Raw genomic sequence first — 22271 nt, 5'->3', positions numbered from 1 at the left:
ATCAGCTTGACACCCGAAAGACAAGGCAATGCCACTGTGCTAACTCCCAGAGACTCTAATCGCAATGTCCTGGGCCGGTTGCTCACCTGCTGCTGTGGTTCATTTCCCCGATTTGCCAGTCTACTCAGAATGCTCCGCTCCGACATCTGGAGCCTCGCTGCCACCGGCGGCACCCTGGACAGCATGTTGGGTAACCTGGTCACGTCGGCTTTCATGTCACTCAGGAGCTCCTCTAGCTGATTCAGGACTGAAAGAAACAAAAAGCAAACACAGGGCGAGGAGCTCAGGGCCAGGGTTTCAGCAGGAAGGGAGGCAGCATCAACACTTCCCAATAACAGCTGGTGCTGTGTTAACCTGCAGCTCCACAAGCCACAGGAACACCATGCACCCAGTACCCAGCACAGCAAGACTCCAGAGGGGCACTGATAGGGCACCAGGATGAGGGGGACGGTAAGAAGGTCAATAATAAGAAACAGTCATTTTATAAAATTCTCGAGTCTTACTCTGGGTGTCCAACTTCGCCCTGAACTTTAACCCCCAACTCCTCCTCCTTTATATGGATTCAGTTTGGATAATATGTTTGAACAATACTAAGATGCATGTCTCTGTGTGTGTGTGTATGTGTATGAACTGGAAAAATATCCTGATCAATTATGTAGAATAAATCACATGGAAACCTGAACAGAACCGTTGTACATACGAGTTTGGGTAATGTGTTGTAATGGTAAATATTACTGGGCTAGGGTGGCACGGTGGCACAGTGGTTAGCACTGCCGACTCACAGCACTAGGGTCCCAGGCTTGAATCCCAGCTTGGGTCACTGTGTGGAGTTTGCACATTCTCCCCGTGTCTGCATGGGTTTCCTCCGGGTGCTCCGGTTTCCTCCCACAGTCCAAAGGTGTGGGGGTTAGGTGGATTAGCCATGCTAAATTGCCCCTTAGTGTCGGGGGAGCTAGCTTGGGTAAATGCATGGGGTTATGGGAATAGGGCCTGGGCGGGATTGTGGTCGGTGCAGACTCGATGGGCCAAATGGCCTCCCTCTGCACTCTATGATTCTATGATGCTAACCCAGAGAACAGGTGTTCAAATAGCACTGCAGCCCTTTGATAATTTGAAACCAGTTTAAAAAGTGTGGAAAAAGGTCAGTGTCAGTAAACATTATAAAATCCCAACCAATCCTTGAAGAAACCCTGTGTGGGCCTAAAGGTGACTCAACCCCATCCCAATGTGATTGGCTCTCCATTTCCCTTTGACGTAGCTGAACAAGACATTCACGTTAAAAGGAGTAGCCCCTCCTGGTGGCCCTGCTGGTTATGGCAGTGCCTAAACCCAAGAGGTCAGATTTAAACTCCTGGTCTGTGCTGAGTTAGCGCAGGCTACACCTGGACTGTGGGCTAGAAAGGCCAGGGTGGGATGAACACAGAGTCTAATTTTCACCTCCCAGCCCAAGGGGCTTATGACTGGTTCATACCTGCTAACTTGTAGCAGACTGGGATGGATTCTGTTCCGAGTCTGTAACAAAGCACTGGTCAGTGAAGAGCATCTTCTGCCCAATTCAGTTGTGTTAAAAACCTGCCACTGTATCAGTTCAGGACAGACAGACTCTACTTTGGGACAACTAGGACAGGGCAACAATGCTGGGTCCTTCCAGCTGCACACACTTCCCAATCATGGTTTCTTTTTAAACACCAAGTCAACCTACACCTCACCCTCTGGCTGCTGCTGGAGGCGGAGAGAAGGGCATTGGGCAGAAGAAATAACAGCTCTCATTTAGACAACACCTTTAATGTAGTAAAGTGCTTTGGGATGCTTCACAGGAAACGTTACATGGCAAAACGTGACACCAAACCACATAAATAGGTATTAGAACCATGACAGGAGCTCAGACGGAGATGGGATTTAAGGAGGGGATTGCAGAGTTTTGGACCCTGACAGCTGCCAATAGTGGCATAATGAAGCCGGGATACACAAAAGGCGGTTGGGGTGAACATTATAAAATCCCAACCACACCAGGGGTGGGGGGGGGGGGGGGGAGAGACAGGAGGCAGTGGGGCGGGGGTAGGCTATGAAGGTGGTGTAAATGATGATGCAGATGTGTGATTGAAAGCTCATCGCGGGGTCAAACGTGACACTGAGGTTGTGAAAACCTTGCTTTAAGCTTCAGACGGTTGCCAGGGAGAGGGATGGAGTGAGTGTCTCGGGAATGGAGTTTGTACTGAATGTCAGATTAACAGTGCTAATCGTTTAAACAGAACAGTTGTGGTGGGGGTGGGGGAGTGGTGAGCCCAACCTGGGTGTCACTAGAATAAACACGGAACCTGATGATGACACCGAGAGGCAGCGGGCAGATGAGAATTGCAGGAGTCTCCAGAGGAAGCTGCAATGGTGGGAAGAGAAGTCAGCGCAACACTGCAGAATCTCTGGCTGCAATCGATCAAGAACAGAACCAGACAGGCGCAGTTCCACCCGACTGGATGATGGTGGAGAGGAGTTGGAAAAGCTTGGCAAGGTCAAACATGTCAAAGTTTACAGACAGATTCACAGAGGAAGAGGTGGTGGGGGGGGGGGGGGGGGTTGCACGTGTGTGTGGGGGGAACGGTTTACTTTTATCAGTCACAGGAGACATTATTTATAACTTCAATAAGGGCAGTTTCTGTTCTGTAATACTGGAATACTGTAATATTGGAATACTGTAATACTGGTGGAAACTGGATTACAGATTCAAACAGAATTCAGGAAAGGTGGACACAGAATTATGAAGTGACAACACGTTCAAGAACTTAAGAGCAAATGAAAGTATACTATACAGAATGAGTACATCACCACCCCCTCCAACCCTGTACAGTATGAGTATATCCTCATGTACAGTATGAGTATATCCCCATGTACTGTATGAGTATATCCCAGTGTACTGTACAGTATGAGTATATCCCAGTGTACTGTACAGTATGAGATCCTCCATATTGTACAGAATGAGTATATCCCCATGTACTGCAGATTATATCTCCCCTCCATAGTGTGGTGCATATCCCCCATGTACTATGCAGACAGTATATCCCATGCACTGCACAGAATGAGTATATCCCATGTACTGCACAGAGTACAATTCCCTGTGTACTGTACAGAATGAGTAGAGTCCCCATATACTGAACAGTGACTTATAATTCCCCATTACTGTACAGTGAGTATATCCCGTGTACTGTACAGAATGAGCATATTTCCCATGTACTGTAGAGAATGACAGTAATTTCCCATTACTGTACTGAGTATATCCCATGTAGTGTACAGAATGAGTATATTCCTCATTACTGTACATAGTATATCCTCTTTAGTATACAGTGCATCCCACCAAATTCACAGACTAACTAATGTAACCCATGTCTGCCCCCTTGTGGGATTGATGTGGAGCTGCCGGTGTTGTGGGATCCCCTTGTGGGATCAGCAAGCAATACATCAATGAGGAAATACAGATCAGGCCCAGATACTGAAAGATTTGTACCTCTGTACAGTATGAGCATATCCCCATGTACTGTACAGTATGAGTATATCCGTGTACTGTACAGTATGAGTATATCCCAGTGTACTGTACAGTATGAGTATATCCCAGTGTACTGTACGGTATGAGTATATCCCAGTGTACTGTACAGTATGAGTTTATCCCTGTGTACTGTACCGTATGTGTATATCCCCGTGTATATCCCCATTCCAAATATTCACATTTGGAATACTGCGTCCAGTTCTGGTCGCCACACTACCAGAAGGACGTGGAGGTTTTGGAGAGAGTACAGAGAAGGTTTACCAGGATGTTGCCTGGTATGGAGGGTCTTAGCTATGAGGAGAGATTGGGTAAACTGGGGTTGTTCACCCTGGAAAGACGGAGGATGAGGGGCGACCTAATAGAGGTGTATAAAATTATGAAGGGCATAGATAGGGTGAACAGTGGGAAGCTTTTTTCCCAGGTCGGAGGTGACGAACACAAGGGGTCACAGGTTCAAGGTGAGGGGGGCAAGGTTCAACACAGATGTCAGGGGGACGTATTTTACACAGAGGGTGGTGGGGGCCTGGAATGCACTGCCAAGCAAGGTGATTGAGGCGGACACGCTGGGATCGTTTAAGACTTATCTAGATAGCCACATGAACAGACTGGGAATAGAGGGATACAAACGAATGGTCTAGTTGGGCACATGAGCGGCGCAGGCTTGGAGGGCCAAAGGGCCTGTTCCTGTGCTGTATTGTTCTTTGTTCTTTGATCAAAGGCTGAAACTGCTTCATCCAGTCAGATGATGTGTTTAAGATTGTTGTTTCTCCATTGGTCACAGGATTTGAAGCTTAAACAAACCAATTTTAGTTGATTTATCTGGTTAGTGTTGAAGTCCCACAATGAACAATTTCAAAAAGCATGCTGGCTTTGTGGCTGGTAAACTGTCTCCAGTAAATCCCGATAAACTATGTCCCCGGTAAATCCCAGGGAAGGATATCCCTGGTAAATCTCGATAAAGAATATCCCCGGTAAATCTCGGTAAAGGATATCCCCGGTAAATGGTGTCCCCGGTGTGAGGTACTGGGTGAGCTAGAGACCCAGCTTCTATCCCAAGTCTCTGGTGTGTTGGTTGGTATCAGCAGTGTTACACCACACTTGGAGTTACTGTGCACAGTCACTCTCCATATGGAGTCATTAGAGAATAAGATTGACTAGAACAGAGATCCCATATCCATCAGGAAAGATTGAACAGTCTAGCGAGACAAAGGTGACCTGATAGAAACCTTTAAGACTATAAAAGGGTTTATTAAGACAAAGAGAAGATGTTTTCACTTGAGGAGAAGACAAGAACTAGGGGTCCGATAAGATAGTCCAATTGGGAAGAGAAACTCCTTCAGCCAGAATGTGATTAAAATGTGGAACTGACTTCCACAGGATGTGGATGAAGTGAATAGGATAGAGGTTTCTAAGGCAAAACTAGATAAACAGAAGGGAAAGAAGAATAGGATTTGCTGATAGGGTGAGAGATCAAGGAACGCAAGGTGGCTGATGTGGAGCAAAGGATAGTTAGATCAAATGCCCTAATTCTGTGTTGCAAATTCTTTATAAAACTAGAGTAACACAAAAAATATTAATTTCTTTGTGAATTCTCTGATCAAAGCAAGGAACCTTGCTCCTCTAGAGAGGAAGACTTCTCATTTGAAGTATTAAACTCAACTACAGCATGGTTCATAGAGTAAAGCTCCCTCTACACTGTCCCCATCAAACACTCCCAGGACAGGTACAGCACGGGGTTAGATACAGAGTAAAGCTCCCTCTACACTGTCCCCATCAAACACTCCCAGGACAGGTACAGCACGGGGTTAGATACAGAGTAAAGCTCCCTCTACACTGTCCCCATCAAACACTCACAGGGCAGGTACAGCACGGGGTTAGATACAGAGTAAAGTTCCCTCTACACTATCCCCATTAAACACTCCTAGGACAGGTACAGCACGGGGTTAGATACAGAGTAAAGCTCCCTCTACACTATCCCCATTAAACACTCCCAGGACAGGTACAGCACGGAGATACAGAGTAAAGCTCCCTCTCCACTGTCCCCCATCAAACACTTCCAGGACAGTTACAGCATGGGGATAGATACAGAGTAAATTTCCTCTACACTGTCCCCATCAAATATTCCCAGGACAGGTACAGCACAGGGTTAGACACAGAGTAAACTCCCTCTACACTGTTGCCATCAAACACTCTCAGGACAGGTACAGCATGGGGTTAGAAACAGAGCAAAGCTCCCTCTACACTGTCCCCCATCAAACACTTCCAGGACAGGTACAGCACGGGGGTACAGAATAAAGCCCCCTTTACACTGTCCCTGTCAAACACTTCCAGGACAGGTACAGCACAGGGATAGATATAGAGTAAACTCCCTCTACACTGTCCCCCATCAAACACTCTCAGGACAGGTACAGCACAGGAACATATGCTGAAGAAACCTTACCCCCAAACATTCCTTAACACTCCAGCCTCAAACAAACCCCGTGATTGCAGAGATGTCGCTTTTTGATACCAGTCGACCTGGCGCCAGTTAATGTAACTCAAACCCAGGTCGAATTTCTCTCTAATGGCCTTTGGTTTCCAGTAGAGAAGGTTCTTCACCACGTACCAGCCAGTTCAGGTCAGTGTATGACAACAATGTACCTCTAGCTCTTCACATTAAATATATTTTACATCCAAAAAATAAATTAAGATCACAATTACACCAGAGGCACTTCATTACAAAAAGCTGAATTTATTAGCAGATTCGCTAAAAAGGAACAATTTTTACAAGATGATATTGCGGGGCAGTCAGTGCAATTGATGCTGAAACTAATTTCTTATCTCTACGATGTCCAGGACCTGTCTGAATGGTCACTATGGAGACGGGAGGTAGACGGGAGGGGGTGCCCGAGCTCACGCGACAAACCTTTGTGCAGTACAGCGTTGGCAGGCTTGTTACCGGCCAGAGACTCCTTGGAGAGATGCTGGTGACTCTCGGCTAAGCACTCGACCTCGGCAAAGCGTGCGTTGAGGGCCATGGCAGGGTGATTGGGGTCTTGGCTCATGTTGAGGTAAGCAGCTCTCCGCAACTGCTCTTCAATCACCAGGGCCTGTTCCAAGAGCTGGTGTTGGGGGTGAGGGAGGTGGGAGGCAAGAAAAAAAAAATAATTAGAACAGGAGTTAATGCGAGTGGAGTCCAGTTAATCACTTTAGCAGCACCCGACCAACCCCTAAGCCCAGTCCAGCCCAGCCCAGCCCTGGCACACTGCACCCAACATCACCCAGAGTCACGCAAGATCAGAGATGAAATGAAAGCTGAAGGTAGGGGCAGGCGGAAAGGATTTTCATTTCCATGGCACCTTACACAACATCAGGGCAGACCTGTACAGTCAGTGCAGTATTTCTGAAGTGTCGTTACAGCTGCAGCAATTGGAACATGACCCATACATTCTGTTTTTGTGATGTTGGCAGAGGGATAAATATTGGCCAGAACATTAGGGAGAACTCCCCTGCTGCTCTTAAAAAATAATCGTGGGATCATTTATGTGCACCCGAAAGGGCAGAGGGGTCTCGTCCGGGTTAACACACAGCGCTCCCTCGGGTACGGGTTAACACACAGCGCTCCCTCGGGTACGGGTTAACACACAGCGCTCCCTCGGGTACGGGTTAACACACAGCGCTCCCTCGGGTACGGGTTAACACACAGCGCTCCCTCGGGTACGGGTTAACACACAGCGCTCCCTCAGGTACGGGTTAACACACAGCGCTCCCTCGGGTACGGGTTAACACACAGCGCTCCCTCGGGTACGGGTTAACACACAGCGCTCCCTCGGGTACGGGTACAATAGACAACACTATTTCTTTGAGAAGGTTCAAGGTTCATATACCACTCCAATGTGCCAGGAAATAAACACACTCACACACACACGGGCCCATGCACCCCCCTTCCCCCCTCGTGGACCCATGCACCCCCCTTCCCCGCACGCAGGCCCACGCTTCCCCCCCTCGCGGGCCCATGCACCCCCCTTCCCCCCTCGTGGACCCATGCAATCCCCCTTCCCCCCACGCGGAACCATGCACCCCCCTTCCCCGCACGCAGGCCCACGCTTCCCCCCCTCGCGGGCCCATGCACCCCCGTTCCCCCCACGCGGAACCTAACACCCCCCTTCCCCGCACGCAGGCCCACGCTTCCCCCCCACGCGGGCCCATGCACCCCCCTTCCCCGCACGCAGGCCCACACTTCCCCCCCCCCCCACGCGGGCCCATGCACCCCCCTTCCCCCCCCTCGTGGGCCCATGCACCCCCCTTCCCCCCCACGCGGGCCCATGTCAATCAGCACATCTTTCTCGCTCACACACACACGCCTTGATTTACTTTGAATCTCCTGGCTAAGAACTTGTTTTTCATTTCCAGGAAATTCCCCTTGTTCATCTCGGCTTTGAAAGGCTCATTGATGATTGTGTATCTGGGATCATTTTGTATATCCTGCCAGCGAGCATAGCCGTGACTGCACAGAAATGTTAAGGAAACCTTGAGAGAGGAATGTTGGCAGACATGATGGACAGGACGGATCAACCAGCTTCAAGCCCCCTTGTGGTCTGTGGGCAAACACAATCCCATCCTTAAGCTTCATCAACATTAAATTCCCATCAAACACTCCCAGGACAAGTTCAGCCAGGGGTTAGATATGGAGTAAAGCTCCCTCTACACTGTCCCCATCAAACACACCCAGGGCAGGTACAACATGGGGTTAGATACAGAGTAAAGCTCCCTCTCCACTGTCCCCATCAAACACTCCCAGGACAGGTACAGCACGGGGTTAGATACAGAGTAAATCTCCCTCTGTGCTCTGAATCTTTTAACAATGTTCCTTCCTCACTAGATCAATGTGGTTTTTTCTGTTTCCCACGCGAGCTGACCAATAGATTTGTCTGATGCTGTCAGAAAGGAGGATAGAGACAATCATAGCTATTTATTTATAAATGTGGTGGGGAGGGGGAGATGGTGATGAACATATTCCACTAGCATTTGTCCTACACCCTAGGTCACACTTTGAATACTGTGCAGAGTTCTGGCCTCCATTTTGCAAAAAGAATATGGAGACACCTTATGAAATTACCCTGTATCCGTCCCATGTGCATTGTCTTCATCATCAGTCTCCCATGTGGGACCTTGTCAAAGGCTTTGCTGAAATTCATATAAACTACACCACCCTAATCTACACACCTGGTCACCTCCTCAAAAAATTCAATCCAGTTTCTGAGGCATGACCTCCCTCTGATGAAGCCATGCTGACTATCCCTAATCAAACCCTGCTGCTCCAAGTGGAGATAGATGCTCTCCTTCAGAATTTTCTCCATTGGTTTCCCTACCACTGACATGAGACTCACTGGTCTGCAGTTCCCTAGCTTATCTCTACAATCCTTTTTAAATAGCGGAACCACATCACCTGTTCTCCAGTTCTCTGGCACCTCCCCCTACGGCCAGAGAGGAATTAAAAATTTGGGTCAGAGCCCCTGCAATCTCCCCCCTTGCCTCCCACAGCAGCCGAGGGCACAATTCATCTGGACCTGAGATTTATCCACTTTTAAGGCTGCCAACACCTCCAATACCTTGTCCTTCCTTATGTCAATTTAGTCAAGAACCTCACAGTCTCTCTGCCTGAATTCCATACCATTGGCCTCATTCTCTTGGGTGAAGATGGATGATAAGTATTCATTCAACACTCTACCAATGATTTCCCACAGATTGCCCCCCTAGTCCCTAATGGACCCTACTCTTTCCCTGGTTATCCTCTTCCATTGATATACTCGTAGAATATTTTGGAATTTTTCCTACTTTTACCAGCCAGAGCTTCCTCATTTCCCCTCTTTGGTTACTTAATTGCTTCCTTAAGCTCCACCCTGAACTTTCTATACTTCACTAATGCCTCTGCTGATTTGCTCCCCTTGTAGCTACTAAAAGCCTCTCTTTTCATTCTCATCATCTCCTGAATATCTCTGGTCATCTTTTGTTCTCCTATTTATTTGCCCATAACAAGCTTAAATTGTACCATCTTAAGTTGTGGTCGCTATCACTAAAATGCTCCCTCACAACACTTCAACCATCTGTCCGGGTTCATTCCCTAGAAATAGACCCAGCACTGCGTCCTCCCCTTGTTTGACCCTCTACATATTGACCTATAAAGCTCTCCTGTACACATTTCAAGAAATCCACTCCATCTCAGCCCTTAACACTAATGTCCATCCCAGTTAATGTTGAGAAAGTTTATATCACCCCATATAATTACTCTACTGTTATTGTTTTTACACACCTCCGCGAATTGTGCACATATTTGCTCCTCAATATCCCGCCCACTACCTGGGGGTCCATAGCAAACACCTAGCAATGTACATGCCCCCTTTGTATTCCTAAACCCACAAAGCTTCATTCGATGCCCCCTCCAAGATAACATCCCTCCTTACTGCAGTAACTGATTCCTTAACTAACAATATAATCCCCTCTTTTACCCCTTCCCGTCTCGCCTGAAGATTCTACATCCCAGCATGTTGAGCTGCCAACCCTGCCCCTCCATCAACGTCTCTGTGATGGCCACTATATCACACTTCCACGTGTCAATCCTCACCCTTAACTCACCTGTTTTACCTGTAATACTCCTGGCATTAAAGTAGAGGCGATCCAGCCTTTCCTTACTCCCTTGGAACTTAATACAGCTGTACTCTCTCTAACTTGTTTTACTGTATTATGCTGTGTCCCTATTCTGCTAACAGTCTATGCCCCCTCCCCCTGCCGAACTAGTTTAAACTCCTCCCAACAGGACTAGCAAACCCACCTGTAAAGATGTTAGTCCTGCTCTGGTTCAGATGTGGACCATCCCACTTGTACAGGCCACACCTTCCCTAGAAACGGTGCCAGTGATTCAGGTGTGAAGATACTGTGCCTTTATATCATGTTTCTTGTGAGGGGTATGTTTAGGATTCAGCTCTGATTTATCTGGTGCCAATCTGTCTGCAATCCAAGCAGCTCCATGCTGAGACTGCAGGAAAATAATTGATCCTAGATTATGGGGTTTTTGTTTTAATCTGAGCGAATGCATTTTTGTTTATTCCTCTGGGATTTCCGAGTAGGGTTTGATTTAGGTTGATTGACAAGGCAGTCATGTGATTGGGCAGAGCTAAACTTACAGGGAAAAAGTTTAGCTTCTGCTTGATCCAGAAAACCGCAAGAGGTGTTCTGTTTTCCTCTCTCTCTGGAGGCTGCTGTTTGAATGTCAGAGGACAGGTATCTCTCTGTCTCTCTATCTCCAGAAGTGTTCAAAGGCTTGAGGATTAGCAGCCCATATTCCAGCATGTAAGTCTGTGTTGTTTGCTAAGTTATTTTGAAGAGGAGTTTAAGTCTATAAGAGGGATAGTGCTTAAATTGGAACTAATAGAGATAGATTAGCAGTTAAGAATTATATCTCGTCACATTTAAGTATTCAAAAAGTTAAGCTAATTCAGTTGTTATATTTAAACTATTGTTAAAATAAAGTTTATTTTGATAAAAGTTTCCTAGCGTGTCAACAGAATCACACCTGGAGTGAAACACATTATAGTCTCACTAAAATAAAAAAAAGTTGTGGTCTAGTCTAACTTTGTAATATACCTTGGGGTTTCTGATCTGGTCCCCAACACAGGAATCTAAAATTCTCCCTCCTGCATCAATTCTTAAGCCACGCATTCATCTGTGCTATTCTTCTATTCCTTTAATCACCAGCACGTGGCACTGGGAGTAATGCAGAATTACAACTCAAGAGGTCTTGCATTTTAGTCTACTACATAACCCCCTGAATTCTTGATGCAAGACCTAATCCCTCTTTCTACCTACGTCATTGGTACTAGCATATACCATGACCTCTGCCTTGTCACCCTCCCTCTTCAGGATGCCCTGCAGCCGTTCAATGACATTCAGCCGGACCCTGGCATCAGGGAGGCAACACGCCTGCTGGAGTCACATTAATGCCTACTTGCTCTGGTTTCCTGGCACATTCACGCACACGGTCCTCCCTCAATCTGCTAAAGGATTGGGAGTGAGCCTGAATCCTGGTGTCGAACTGCAGCCGAATCCCACCCACACCAATCACACCCCCCCCCCCCCCGGCCCCCAATGCCCCGAGCTGAACACCACCCCGAGAAAACACCACCCCCATTCACCAAGCCCCGCCCCATGCCGTAAGCTGAACCACACCCCCAACCTCCCCTGTGCCATCCCCCCCAACACAAGACTCAGAGAAAGGATACGCAACAATGCCAGCCAGCAGCCAATAGTCGTGTCTCCTATGCCAGATATCGTAGATCTTTCCAGAAGAAACGGCAGCTCGCTCCTCGTTCTGCCAAAGCGTGTGCAACTCTGGCAAAATAAAAACAGAGATGCTACCCCTCAGAACAGAACTAGAACATTCTGCTCTATATCTGAGCTAGGGAGATGAGGGTATTCAACACAGCACCTTGCTGAATTCCAAATACTCACTCCCCCTGGGGTATGGGCCCCACCGAAACCCCACTCTCCCCGGGGGATAGGTCCCACCAACACCCCACCCAACCCCAGGGTACAAGCTTTCACCAACACCCCACTCTCTCCAGGGGATGGGCCCCACTGACACCCCACTCCCCCCAGGGTAAGGGTCTCACCGACACACCACTCTCCCCGGAGGACAGGCCCCACTGACACCCCACTTTCCCCTGGGGTCCGGGCCCCACCAACACCCCACTTTCCCCCAGGGGATGGGCCCCACGGACACCCCACTCTCCCCAGGGTACGGGCCCCACCGACACCCCACTCTCCCCGGGGTACGGGCCCCACCGACACCCCACTCTCCCCTGGAGGACGGGCCCCATCGACACCCCACTCTACCCCAGGGGACAGGCCCGACCGACACCCCACTCTCCCCGAGAGACGGGTCTCACCGACACCCCACTTTCCCTGGGGTACGGGTCCCAGTGGCACCCCACTCTCCCCGAGGGAAGGGTCTCACCGACACCCCACTCTTCCCGGGGGACGGGTCCCACTGACACTCCACTCCCCCCGGGGGACGGGTCCCACTGACACTCCACTCCCCCCGGGGGACGGGTCCCACTGACACTCCACTCCCCCCGGGGGACGGGTCCCACTGACACTCCACTCCCCCCGGGGGACGGGTCCCACTGACACTCCACTCCCCGTCTGGTACAAACTCCCCATGAATCACATCGCAGAAAACATGAAAACTGACAGACACATTTCTCAAACCGAGGAAGAGGATGGAGTGAAAACAGAACAATGAGAAGAAGCAGGATCTAGGTTGGCAGCAGGTAGAACGCGGGGTGAGAGCGAAAGAGACAGGGACGGATATAATCTTTATTACAGAGCGTTCAAGGGGTCATCATTTGTTGATCTGATGAGGGGCAGCTGATTGATTTACCTGTGAACCCTCCATCTGCAATATTGAACATAAATTTTCCTTTGCCACACGGATCCTTCCTCTCTTCCTCCTCTTTCACTTCTTTCACTGTTTCTCCATTCTGTAGGTTTTCCGTAATCTCTCTCTCCTCATTCACATCCTCAGCTGTTGGAGAAGTGAATAATAAACAGAATGTCCAGTGAAACGCATCCCAGTCAGAATCAATGTGTCATCACTTCACAAACACCATGTCCCCCACAACCCCCCTCCCCCACCCTGTGACCACCCACATGGGCACCGAGAGCCACCCACACGGGCACCGAGAGCCACCCACACGGGCACCGAGAGCCACCCACACGGGCACCGAGAGCCACCCACACGGGCACCGAGAGCCACCCACACGGGCACCGAGAGCCACCCACACGGGCACCGAGAGCCACCCACACGGGCACCGAGAGCCACCCACACGGGCACCGAGAGCCACCCACACGGGCACCGAGAGCCACCCACACGGGCACCGAGAGCCACCCACACGGGCACCCTGGCAGCGACTGCTCCGAATCCATTTCCTCTGCTGGCTCCAAACCTCATCTCAGCACAATCTGAGGGTCAGGGCTGACCTCAGCCGTGACCCTCGCCTCGGGGTCAAAGGGTCACGGGGTCAAGTTCCATTTCAGAGACCTGAACTCGGAATCTAGACCAACACTCCCAAGTGCGCATCTCCGAGATGCACTGTCGGAGGTGCCATGTTTCAATGAGATATCAAACCTGCCATCCCTCCCCAATAAAAGATCCAATGGTAATCTTTTATAAAGAGGGGGAGGATTCTCCTGACCCTCAGTCACTGGCCAATCAACATCATTAAAAACAGATATTTGTTTCTGATCACAATATTGTTTTTGGGAGCTTGCTGTGCACAGATTAACTGTCCGATTGCCATATCACAAAAGATGCTTCATTAGCTGCAAAGCACTTTAGAACATGGGCAGCACGGTTCCACAATGGTTAACACTGCTGCCTCACAGTGCCAGGAACCTGGGTTCAATTCCCGGTTTGGGTCATTGTCTGTGTGGAGGCTGCATGTTCTCCCCGTGTCTGCATGAGTTTCCTCCCACAGTCCAAAAGATGTGCGGGTTAGGTGCATTGGCCATGCTCAATTCTCCCTCAGTGTACCCAAACAGATTTTTATTTTTATTTTTTATACTTTTCCAATTCAATCAAATCAAATCCAATTCAGAGTCTCAACAAGTTGAGACATTTCCGATCCAGGCTGACGACAGGGCAAGCGACCATTCACCCTGTCCTGGGCCTGATCTACATGAGCCAAGCTGATTGGAGGAGGGGGAGGTTTCCTCCTCCAAGACTTGATCTCATTTGCATCTTAGCCAAAAGGCCGAGATGCCGCTTTTAAAACCCTAACAGATGCCTGACCAGGGGACTTTCAGAGCAACTTCATTGCAGTGTTAATGTAAGCCTACTTGTGACTAATAAATAAACTTTAAACTCACAAAAGGTGCTACATAAATGCAAATCCTCTCTTATTTCTCCATTCACTGCATTAACTCCCTAACCTAGTTCTATTTACATCCAATTTGGGACAGTCCTGTTCCCCCAGATTACTGTTTCTACTGTCTCTACCCCCTCATGGTGTCTGGAGGATCCTGGGCACAGACAGGACGTGTGCAGTGGGTTAAGGCCCTAGTCAAGGTGCTGGACCAGTGACCAGACAGATCCTCACTGTTATACACATATTATCCATACCTTTGGGTTGAGAAGGGGCGCTCTGCTCCTGTTCTTCCTCTCCTCTTTTCTCTCCGTTCCCGCCTCGCTCACCTGATTCTTCATCTCCATTTCTTGAGTCTTCTCACTGGCGGGAGCAACTTCCCACCACCGGGAATCTGGGGGAACAAACATCGGGAAAGAAGTCAGTGTTTGTCCAAACATAACCACCAACAGGCTTGGGGGGGGGGGGCGGTCTCCCTCCCTCTCCTCAAAGCGCTCACTCTCTCAGGGTACAGGCTCAATCGGCACCGGCTCTCTGGGGTGTACGGACTCCTGTTACTCTCAGGAATACGGCCCTAGCAGCCGTTATTCACCACAGTACCACAGCAGCTGGAGCGATAGTCCCCGTGCAGACTGGCATTCCGATCTCGGGGGCTCTCGACAGTTCAGCCCCCCCCCCCCCCCCCCCCCCCCCGTAAGCAGACGGCTAATGTTTAAATAGCAACTCCTGGCTTTAGCCTATTAGATATGTTCCTGGGCAAAGGGCAGCTTAAATTAAAAGAGGAATTCTTCCAGAGCGTTGAAGCTATGAAGAGGCTGCGTTCTGTTGAGGAGTGTGCAAGTGGGAGTGCAGTTGTTCCGTGCGGTGCGGGTAGCTAGCGGAATGACAGGGACTGGTTGTGACGGAGCGGCTAAGTAAACTGGAGTTATTGCAGTAAATTGAATGAGATGATGCAGAAACATGTGAATTTTCACACAGCCAGAGTGAATCATTATCATTGTGTATGTGTGAGTATTGGAAATAATAACTCTCAGTGATGTGTTGAACTCCTGTGAAAGCCAATAAGTGGCTTTGTGCTCTATTATATTGTGGAATAAAAGTTAAAGATCCCGTTTCTGAATTGGCTGGGACATTGGAACAGCCTTTGACTGCCAAGTTCTGATGTACAAACACTGCCACAGATTTCAGGTCGGAATTCTCTCAGTTATTAAACTTGCCTCATTCTCCAGCTGCCTTTTCTCTTCTTTGTCTCTCTCTTTATCGTCCATCGTCTCCACACGGCTGCCATCCTTCTCTGAAACAGAAGAGAATTTCATCAGAGAACCCCTTAGTCTCCAACACAACGGGACCAATCCAGCAATGCATCCCGACTCCCCCACCCCACCTCACCTGCCCTCACTGGAACGATCCAGGTGATACAGTGACAAAGACAATGCAATTTCAACTGACCTGGGTCATGTTTCCCAGTGACTTGCATGAGATTACTCTCCACTCCTCCAAGATGGATGGCGCTGCGGCATTTCAGGCTCACAGCACCTCCCCACCCACACCCTCACCCACAGAATCTATCAATCACACAATTGTTATGATGCAGGAGGCCACCGCTCAGCCCATCGTGTCTGTACTGGCTCTCTAAACGAACGTCATGACTTAATGCCATTCTCCTGCTGCCTATTCCCTGTATCCCTGCACCTTGTTTCTATTCAAATAATCATCTGATGTCCTTGAATTCCTCGATTGAACCTGCCTCCACCTCACTTCAAGGCCGTGCATTCCAGATCCCAAACACTCGTGAGAAAATGTTTTCTCTCACATCACATTTGCTTCTTTTGCAAATCACTTTAAATCTGTGCCCTCTCGTTCTTGATCCTTTTACAAGCAGCAACAGTTTCTCCCTTTCTACTTTATCGAGCCCACATGATTTTCAACATCTCTATCAAACCTCCTCTTCGCCATCTCCTCTCCAAGGAGGACAGCCCCAACCTCTCCGATCCATCCTCATAACTGAAGTTTCTCATCCCTGGAACTGTTCTTGTAAACCTCTCTCTCCATTGCGTTCACATCCTTCCTATAGAGTGGCACCCAAACAATACCCAAGTTGGACTTCAATTCAGCTTCTTGAGCTCTCCCAGGTTCTTGCTAGAGTCATAGAGGTTTACAGCATGGAAATAGGCCCTTTGGCCCAACTTGTCCATGCCGCCCAGTTTTTAACCATCAAGTCAGTTCCAATTGCCCGCATTTGGCCCATATCCCTCTATATCCATCTTACCCATGTAACTGACTAAATGCATTTTGAAAGACAAAATTGTACCCGTCTCTACTACCACCTCTGGCAGCTCGTTCCAGACACTCACCACCCTGCGTGAACAAATTGCCCCTCTGGACCCTTTTGTATCTCTCCCCTCTCACCTTAAACCTATACCCTCTTTTTCTAGTTTAATAATATCCTTTCTATAATAGGGTGACCAGAACTGTACACCGTATTCCAAGTGTGGCCTTACTAATGTCTTGTACAACTTCAATATGTCGTCCCAATTCCTGTACTCAATGTTCTGACCAATGAAACCAAGCATGCCGAATGCCTTTCTTTCTCAACTCTACTCCAACACCCCCTATACTTCTCAATGGATCCACGTGATCCCAGCTGGCTACGCACGTCATATGCCTCCTTCTTCTTGACCAGGGACTTAATATCTCAAGTCATCCAGGGTTCCCTACTTCTACCAGCCTTGCCCTTCACTCTCAAAGGAATGTGCTTACCCTGAACCCTGGTTAACACACTTTTGAAAGCTTCCCACTTACTAGCCATCCCTTTGTTTGCCAACTGACTCCCGTAATCAATTTTTGAAAGTTAATGTTTTAACGTTTATTTGTTGTCACAAATAGGCTTACAGTAACACTGCAATGAAGTTACTGTGAAAATCCCCTAGTCGCCACACACCGGCGCCTGTTCGGGTACACTGAGGGAGAATTTAGTATGGCCAATACACCCTAACCAGCACATCTTTCGGACTGTGGGAGGAAACCAGAACACCCGGAGGAAACCCACACAGACACGGAGAGAACGTGCAGACTCCGTACAGACAGTGATCCAAGCCGGGAATCGAACCCGGCAGTATTGAGAAGGGATATTTCTGAGGGTTCGCCCACTCAGTCTATATGGGTAGAACTGAGAAATAAGAAGGGAGAGATCACTTTGATAGGATTGTACTACAGGCCTCCAAATAGTCAGTGGTGAGGCAGCAGTGTAGCCACTGTGCTGCCTGTTCCGGTCTAATACCATCAAAATTGGCCTTGCCCCAATTTAGAATTTTAACTTTTGGGCCAGACCTATCATTCGCCATAGCTATCTTAAAACTAATGGAATTATGGTCACTGGTCCCAAAGTGATCCCTCACTAACACTTCTGTCACCTGCCCTTCCTTGTTTCCCAAGAGGAGGTCAAGTTTTTCCCCCTCTCTAGTCGGGCCATCCACATACTGAATGAGAAATTCCTCCTGAATACACTCAACTAATTTCTCTCCATCCAAGCCTCTGATACTATGGCTGTCCCAGTCAATGTTGGGAAAGTTAAAATCCCCTATTACCATCCTATGTTTTTTGGAGCTATCTGAAATCTCCTTACATATTTGCTCCTTAATTTCCCGCTGACTATACGATCCTATCAAAGTGATCTCTCCCTTCTTATTTCTCAGTTCTATCCATGTAGACTCAGTGGCCGAACCCTCGGAAATATCCCCTCAGTACTGCCATGATGTTCTCCCTAATCAAAAACACAACTCCCCCTCCTCTCTTACCTCCTTGTTCTATCTTTCCCATAGTATCTGTACCCTGGAGCATTGAGCTGCCAGTCCTGTCCTTCCCTTAGCCTTGTTTCAGCAATTGCTATAATATCCCAGTCCCATGTACCCATCCATGCCCTGAGTTCATCTGTCTTGCCCATCAGGCGTCTTGTATTGAAACAAATGCAGTTTAATCTAGACTTCCCTTGCCTGACCTGTCTCGTACTAGGATTACTGACACTGCCTTTACTATTAAATGTGCTCTCCTTAATTTCCTCCTCCGTCTCTTCTGTCTCCTTACTGCTTTGGGTCCCACACCCTGCTGTCAGTGGAAACCTTGATCACATTAGAGGGGTTTCAGCCCTAGCTCAGCGGGCAGCTGCCTCACCTGCTGCCATCAGACTTTTGTTATGGACCTACCTCAAATTGAGTTGATCTTTCTCTACACCCTAGTTATGACTAACACTACATTCTGCACCCTCTCATTTCCTTCTCTATGAATGGTATGCATCGTCTGTATTGCACGCAATAAACAATACTTTGCACTGTATACTAATATATGCGACAATAATAAATCAAATTTCTCTGACTTGGAGGTCATAAGTTCAAACCCCACTCCAGAAACTGAGCGCATAATCCAGGCCGGCACTCCTCGTGCAGCACTGCCCGACTGCCTATCCAAATGGACCAGAGATAGGAGATGGAGAGCAGGAGGTGGAAATACAGACAGAGAGAGAGAAAGAGGAAAGGAAGAGAGGAAAAGAGAGAAAAGAAGAGAAAGTAGAACCAAACATGGATGAGGGAGTTTATTTAAATCCTATGACCCTGGAGTCACCTGGAGGGGTGGGGGGTGTGTACCCTCGCTGTCCATCCTGCACCCCAACCCAACACACCAAACACTTACCGTAAACAATTTCAGGAGCAGGAGAGGCCATTCAGCCCTGCGAGACTGTTCCACTATTTAAGACGGTCACAGCTGCTTGTGAGACAGACAATGGGCCTTTGGAATCTGGAGAGCTGGACGTACCTGTGGAGCTGGGGGCTGGTGTACTGGGCAGGGGGCAGGCAGGACTGGCTGGAACTGGGGTACTGGGATCAGACGAGACACTGTCTGTGGGCTTCTTGTTCTCCATGGGGTCAGGCACCATCTCCGGCGTACTGTATCTTCCATTGATGTATTCAAACTCCTGCACCTTGAGATTGTTTTTTTTTTAAAAAAGCAAAATTTTAATGATGAGGAGAAAACAGAACCAGAAGAAAAAACAAGATACAAAACAGGACTGAGCAGTGGGGTCGAGGGTCAAATTCTGACCTTTCAACTTTGGGTCCGAGGATCAAATTCAGCCCCGATTCAGGAAGTGAAAGTGTCTCCCGCAATTTCTAATCATTGTGAAACGAGTTGGGGAAAATGGTCACCTGTCAGCTTGAGCATCCAAAACAAAAGCCTGATAAATCGCACCCAGAAACTGTCACAAGTTAACAGGCAGTATTCTGAGGTTGGACAGTGTAGAAGGAGCTTTATGCAAACCTTCAAAGGGAAGGTGTAGAGGGAACTCAACGGTGTCCCCAACCTGTACAGCACCTGATGTGGAAGTGTTTAAAGCTGGCATTGCCAGGAATAGAACAAACCCGACAGGGTGGCACAGTGGGACCTGGGTTCAATTCTGGCCTCGGGTCACTGTCTGTGTGGAGTTTGCACATTCTCCCCATGTCTGGGGGGTTTCCTCCCACACTCCAAAGATGTGCAGGTTAGGTGGATTGGCCACAGTAAAATGTAAGAAGTTTAACAACACCAGGTTAAAGTCCAACAGGTTTATTTGGTAGCAAATGCCACACAAGCTTTCGGAGCTCCAAGCCCCTTCTTCAGGGTCATGGGGATAGGCCGGAGGTTAGGGAGATAGGGCAGGAAGCTCTGAGAATTGGTGCAGACTCGATGGGCCAAATAGCCTCCTTCTGCACCGTGGGGAGTCTATGACTGATTCTTCACATTATGAGCACAAAATTCACCAAAGCAAAAACATAAGCAGCACACAGCCTTCTGGCAAAGTGACGCCAGTAACCTGCCTCTGTTTATCAATTTGGTCTGTATTTTAATAGAAAAGGTTTATAAACTTACACATCTCCATCAAGAAAGCAGCTATTGAATTAGTACCCATTGTCATAAGTGTAAGTGCTGCTAACCTTTGTGCCTTATCTTGGTGCTATTTAAATTGCCCACCAGGTGGCAGTGCTGCTCAGCAAACCGCTGCTGCTGCTGGGCTCAGTCACAGTCTTCAACCCAAAGACAGGCTTAAAATTGCACAGGAAATGCTGGAAACATCAAGCACTTGCTGAGCGCCTCCAGTTTTTCATCCCGACATCTACAGCATTTTACTGTTGCGAAAGACACATCACGACTCGGCAGAGATCCAAGTGTTTCACCTTCATGGGCTGCAACTATTAGACATTCCCTCTAGATGTACAAAATCCCACGACACACACTGCACAACAACAAGTGTCTTGGCCGATATATATCCCACACTCAAGTAGATTATTGGGTCGCGTGTCTTTCGCAAATAGTGTCTTACTGCTGCTTACGGGATCTTGCTATGCCGTAATTTCAATCTCCATTACAACACTGACTCCATTATAAAACACTCTGGGGTGTCTTGAGGTGGTGGTGGGGTGGGGGTGGGGGGGCCCAAAGCCGGGAATTGAACCTGGGGTCCCTGGCACTGTGAGGCAGCTGTGCTAACCACTGGGCCACCGTAACAGCCCTTCCCAAATCTCCATTCTCTCAAAATTCAACTGGACAAAAGAGCAAATAAGAAACCAAAGCTCAAACAGGGAGCAGGAGAGTGGATCGCACAGTCCTGCCTCACAGCATCGCTGCTTGGATCAGCACCAAGAAACTCTTTCTCCCTTCCAAGAGTTTGATTCCAGCTGTGTGGCAACCCCCTCTACCCTACCCCCTCCCCGTGCCAATGCTAATCCCCACCCCACCCAAAGTCAGCATGGTGGGGGATTTGGACGGGTACTCGGAGGGGTACTCGGAGGATAGTTTCCATGATGCAATACCTACCCACCCTCACTATAGTCATTATGAATGCTCACTCTCTACCTGCAAGAACTAAAGCTGGACAGAGTATCAGAGGGACTAAGATGTGCAGGTTAGATGGATTGGCCACAGTAAACGTACGAGGTTACAGGGATAAGGTGGGGGAAGGGGCCTAGGCAAGATACTCTGTCAAAGAGTTGGTTTATTTATGAGTCACAAGTAAGGTTTACATTAACACTGCAACGAAGTTACTGTGAAATCCCCCTAGTCGCCACACTCCGGCACGTGTTCGGGTCAATGCACCCTAACCAGCACATCTTTCAGACTGTGGGAGGAAACCGGAGCATCCGGAGGAAACCCACGCAGACACAGGAAGGAACTGCAAACTGCACACAGACAGTGACCCAAACTGGGAATCGAACCCGGGTCCCTGGCGCTGTGAGGCAGCAATGCTAACCGCTGTGCTACCATGCCCCCCCCATCAGTGAAGACCTGATGGGCCGAATGGCTTCCTTCTGCACTGTAGGGATTCTATGACAGGAGAAGTCAAATACAACTCGCATTTATATAGCGCCTTCCACACAGGAAAAACTTCCCGAGGCCCCTCGGCGGTGAGTCAGCAATTCCTGCCACCCACCTTCTTTCGGACCAGTGACATCACGCCTATCCTGGTCAGCACATGTTGCCGGGACAACCCTTCCCGAGGGACACCATCCGCAAAAGTCTCAGATCCGTCAGCGCCCGGTTCACACAGGTGCCGCATGAAGAGAGACACATAGGCCCTGGGGGGGTGTGGGGGGGAGAGAGAGAAGAGCGGTGAATACACATTGACATGATGGTCTAGAAAAAACATTTAAAACCAAATCATTTCCTCAAATCCAAAGGGGAGACGCGCAATGAAAGGTTTTGTAACTTCACAATCTTCCCTGGGAGGACAATGTGTACTTGTGGAAAAGACCATGGGGTGGATATTAAACGCACCACAGAATGTGTTTCAGGTTTGCCTGCTAAAT

The 22271-nt window shown here is 48.6% G+C and overlaps 1 protein-coding gene across 1 annotated transcript in view; it reads right to left on the bottom strand.

The window, feature by feature from the left end:
* Positions 1–22271, bottom strand: part of LOC144509742 (chromodomain-helicase-DNA-binding protein 5-like) — an 80012-nt gene that overhangs the window by 2546 nt on the left and 55195 nt on the right. Inside the window, 11 exon segments of the mRNA XM_078238522.1 lie at positions 87–247; positions 6444–6639; positions 7892–8024; positions 11797–11905; positions 12957–13100; positions 14697–14753; positions 14756–14809; positions 14812–14833; positions 15657–15733; positions 19249–19414; positions 21896–22040. Of these exon segments, the coding sequence (XP_078094648.1) occupies positions 87–247; positions 6444–6639; positions 7892–8024; positions 11797–11905; positions 12957–13100; positions 14697–14753; positions 14756–14809; positions 14812–14833; positions 15657–15733; positions 19249–19414; positions 21896–22040 (1264 nt within the window).

This window comes from Mustelus asterias, chromosome 22 (assembly GCF_964213995.1).
Source record: "Mustelus asterias chromosome 22, sMusAst1.hap1.1, whole genome shotgun sequence".
NCBI lineage: Eukaryota > Metazoa > Chordata > Chondrichthyes > Carcharhiniformes > Triakidae > Mustelus > Mustelus asterias.
This window is presented reverse-complemented; position numbering and strand designations above follow the sequence as displayed.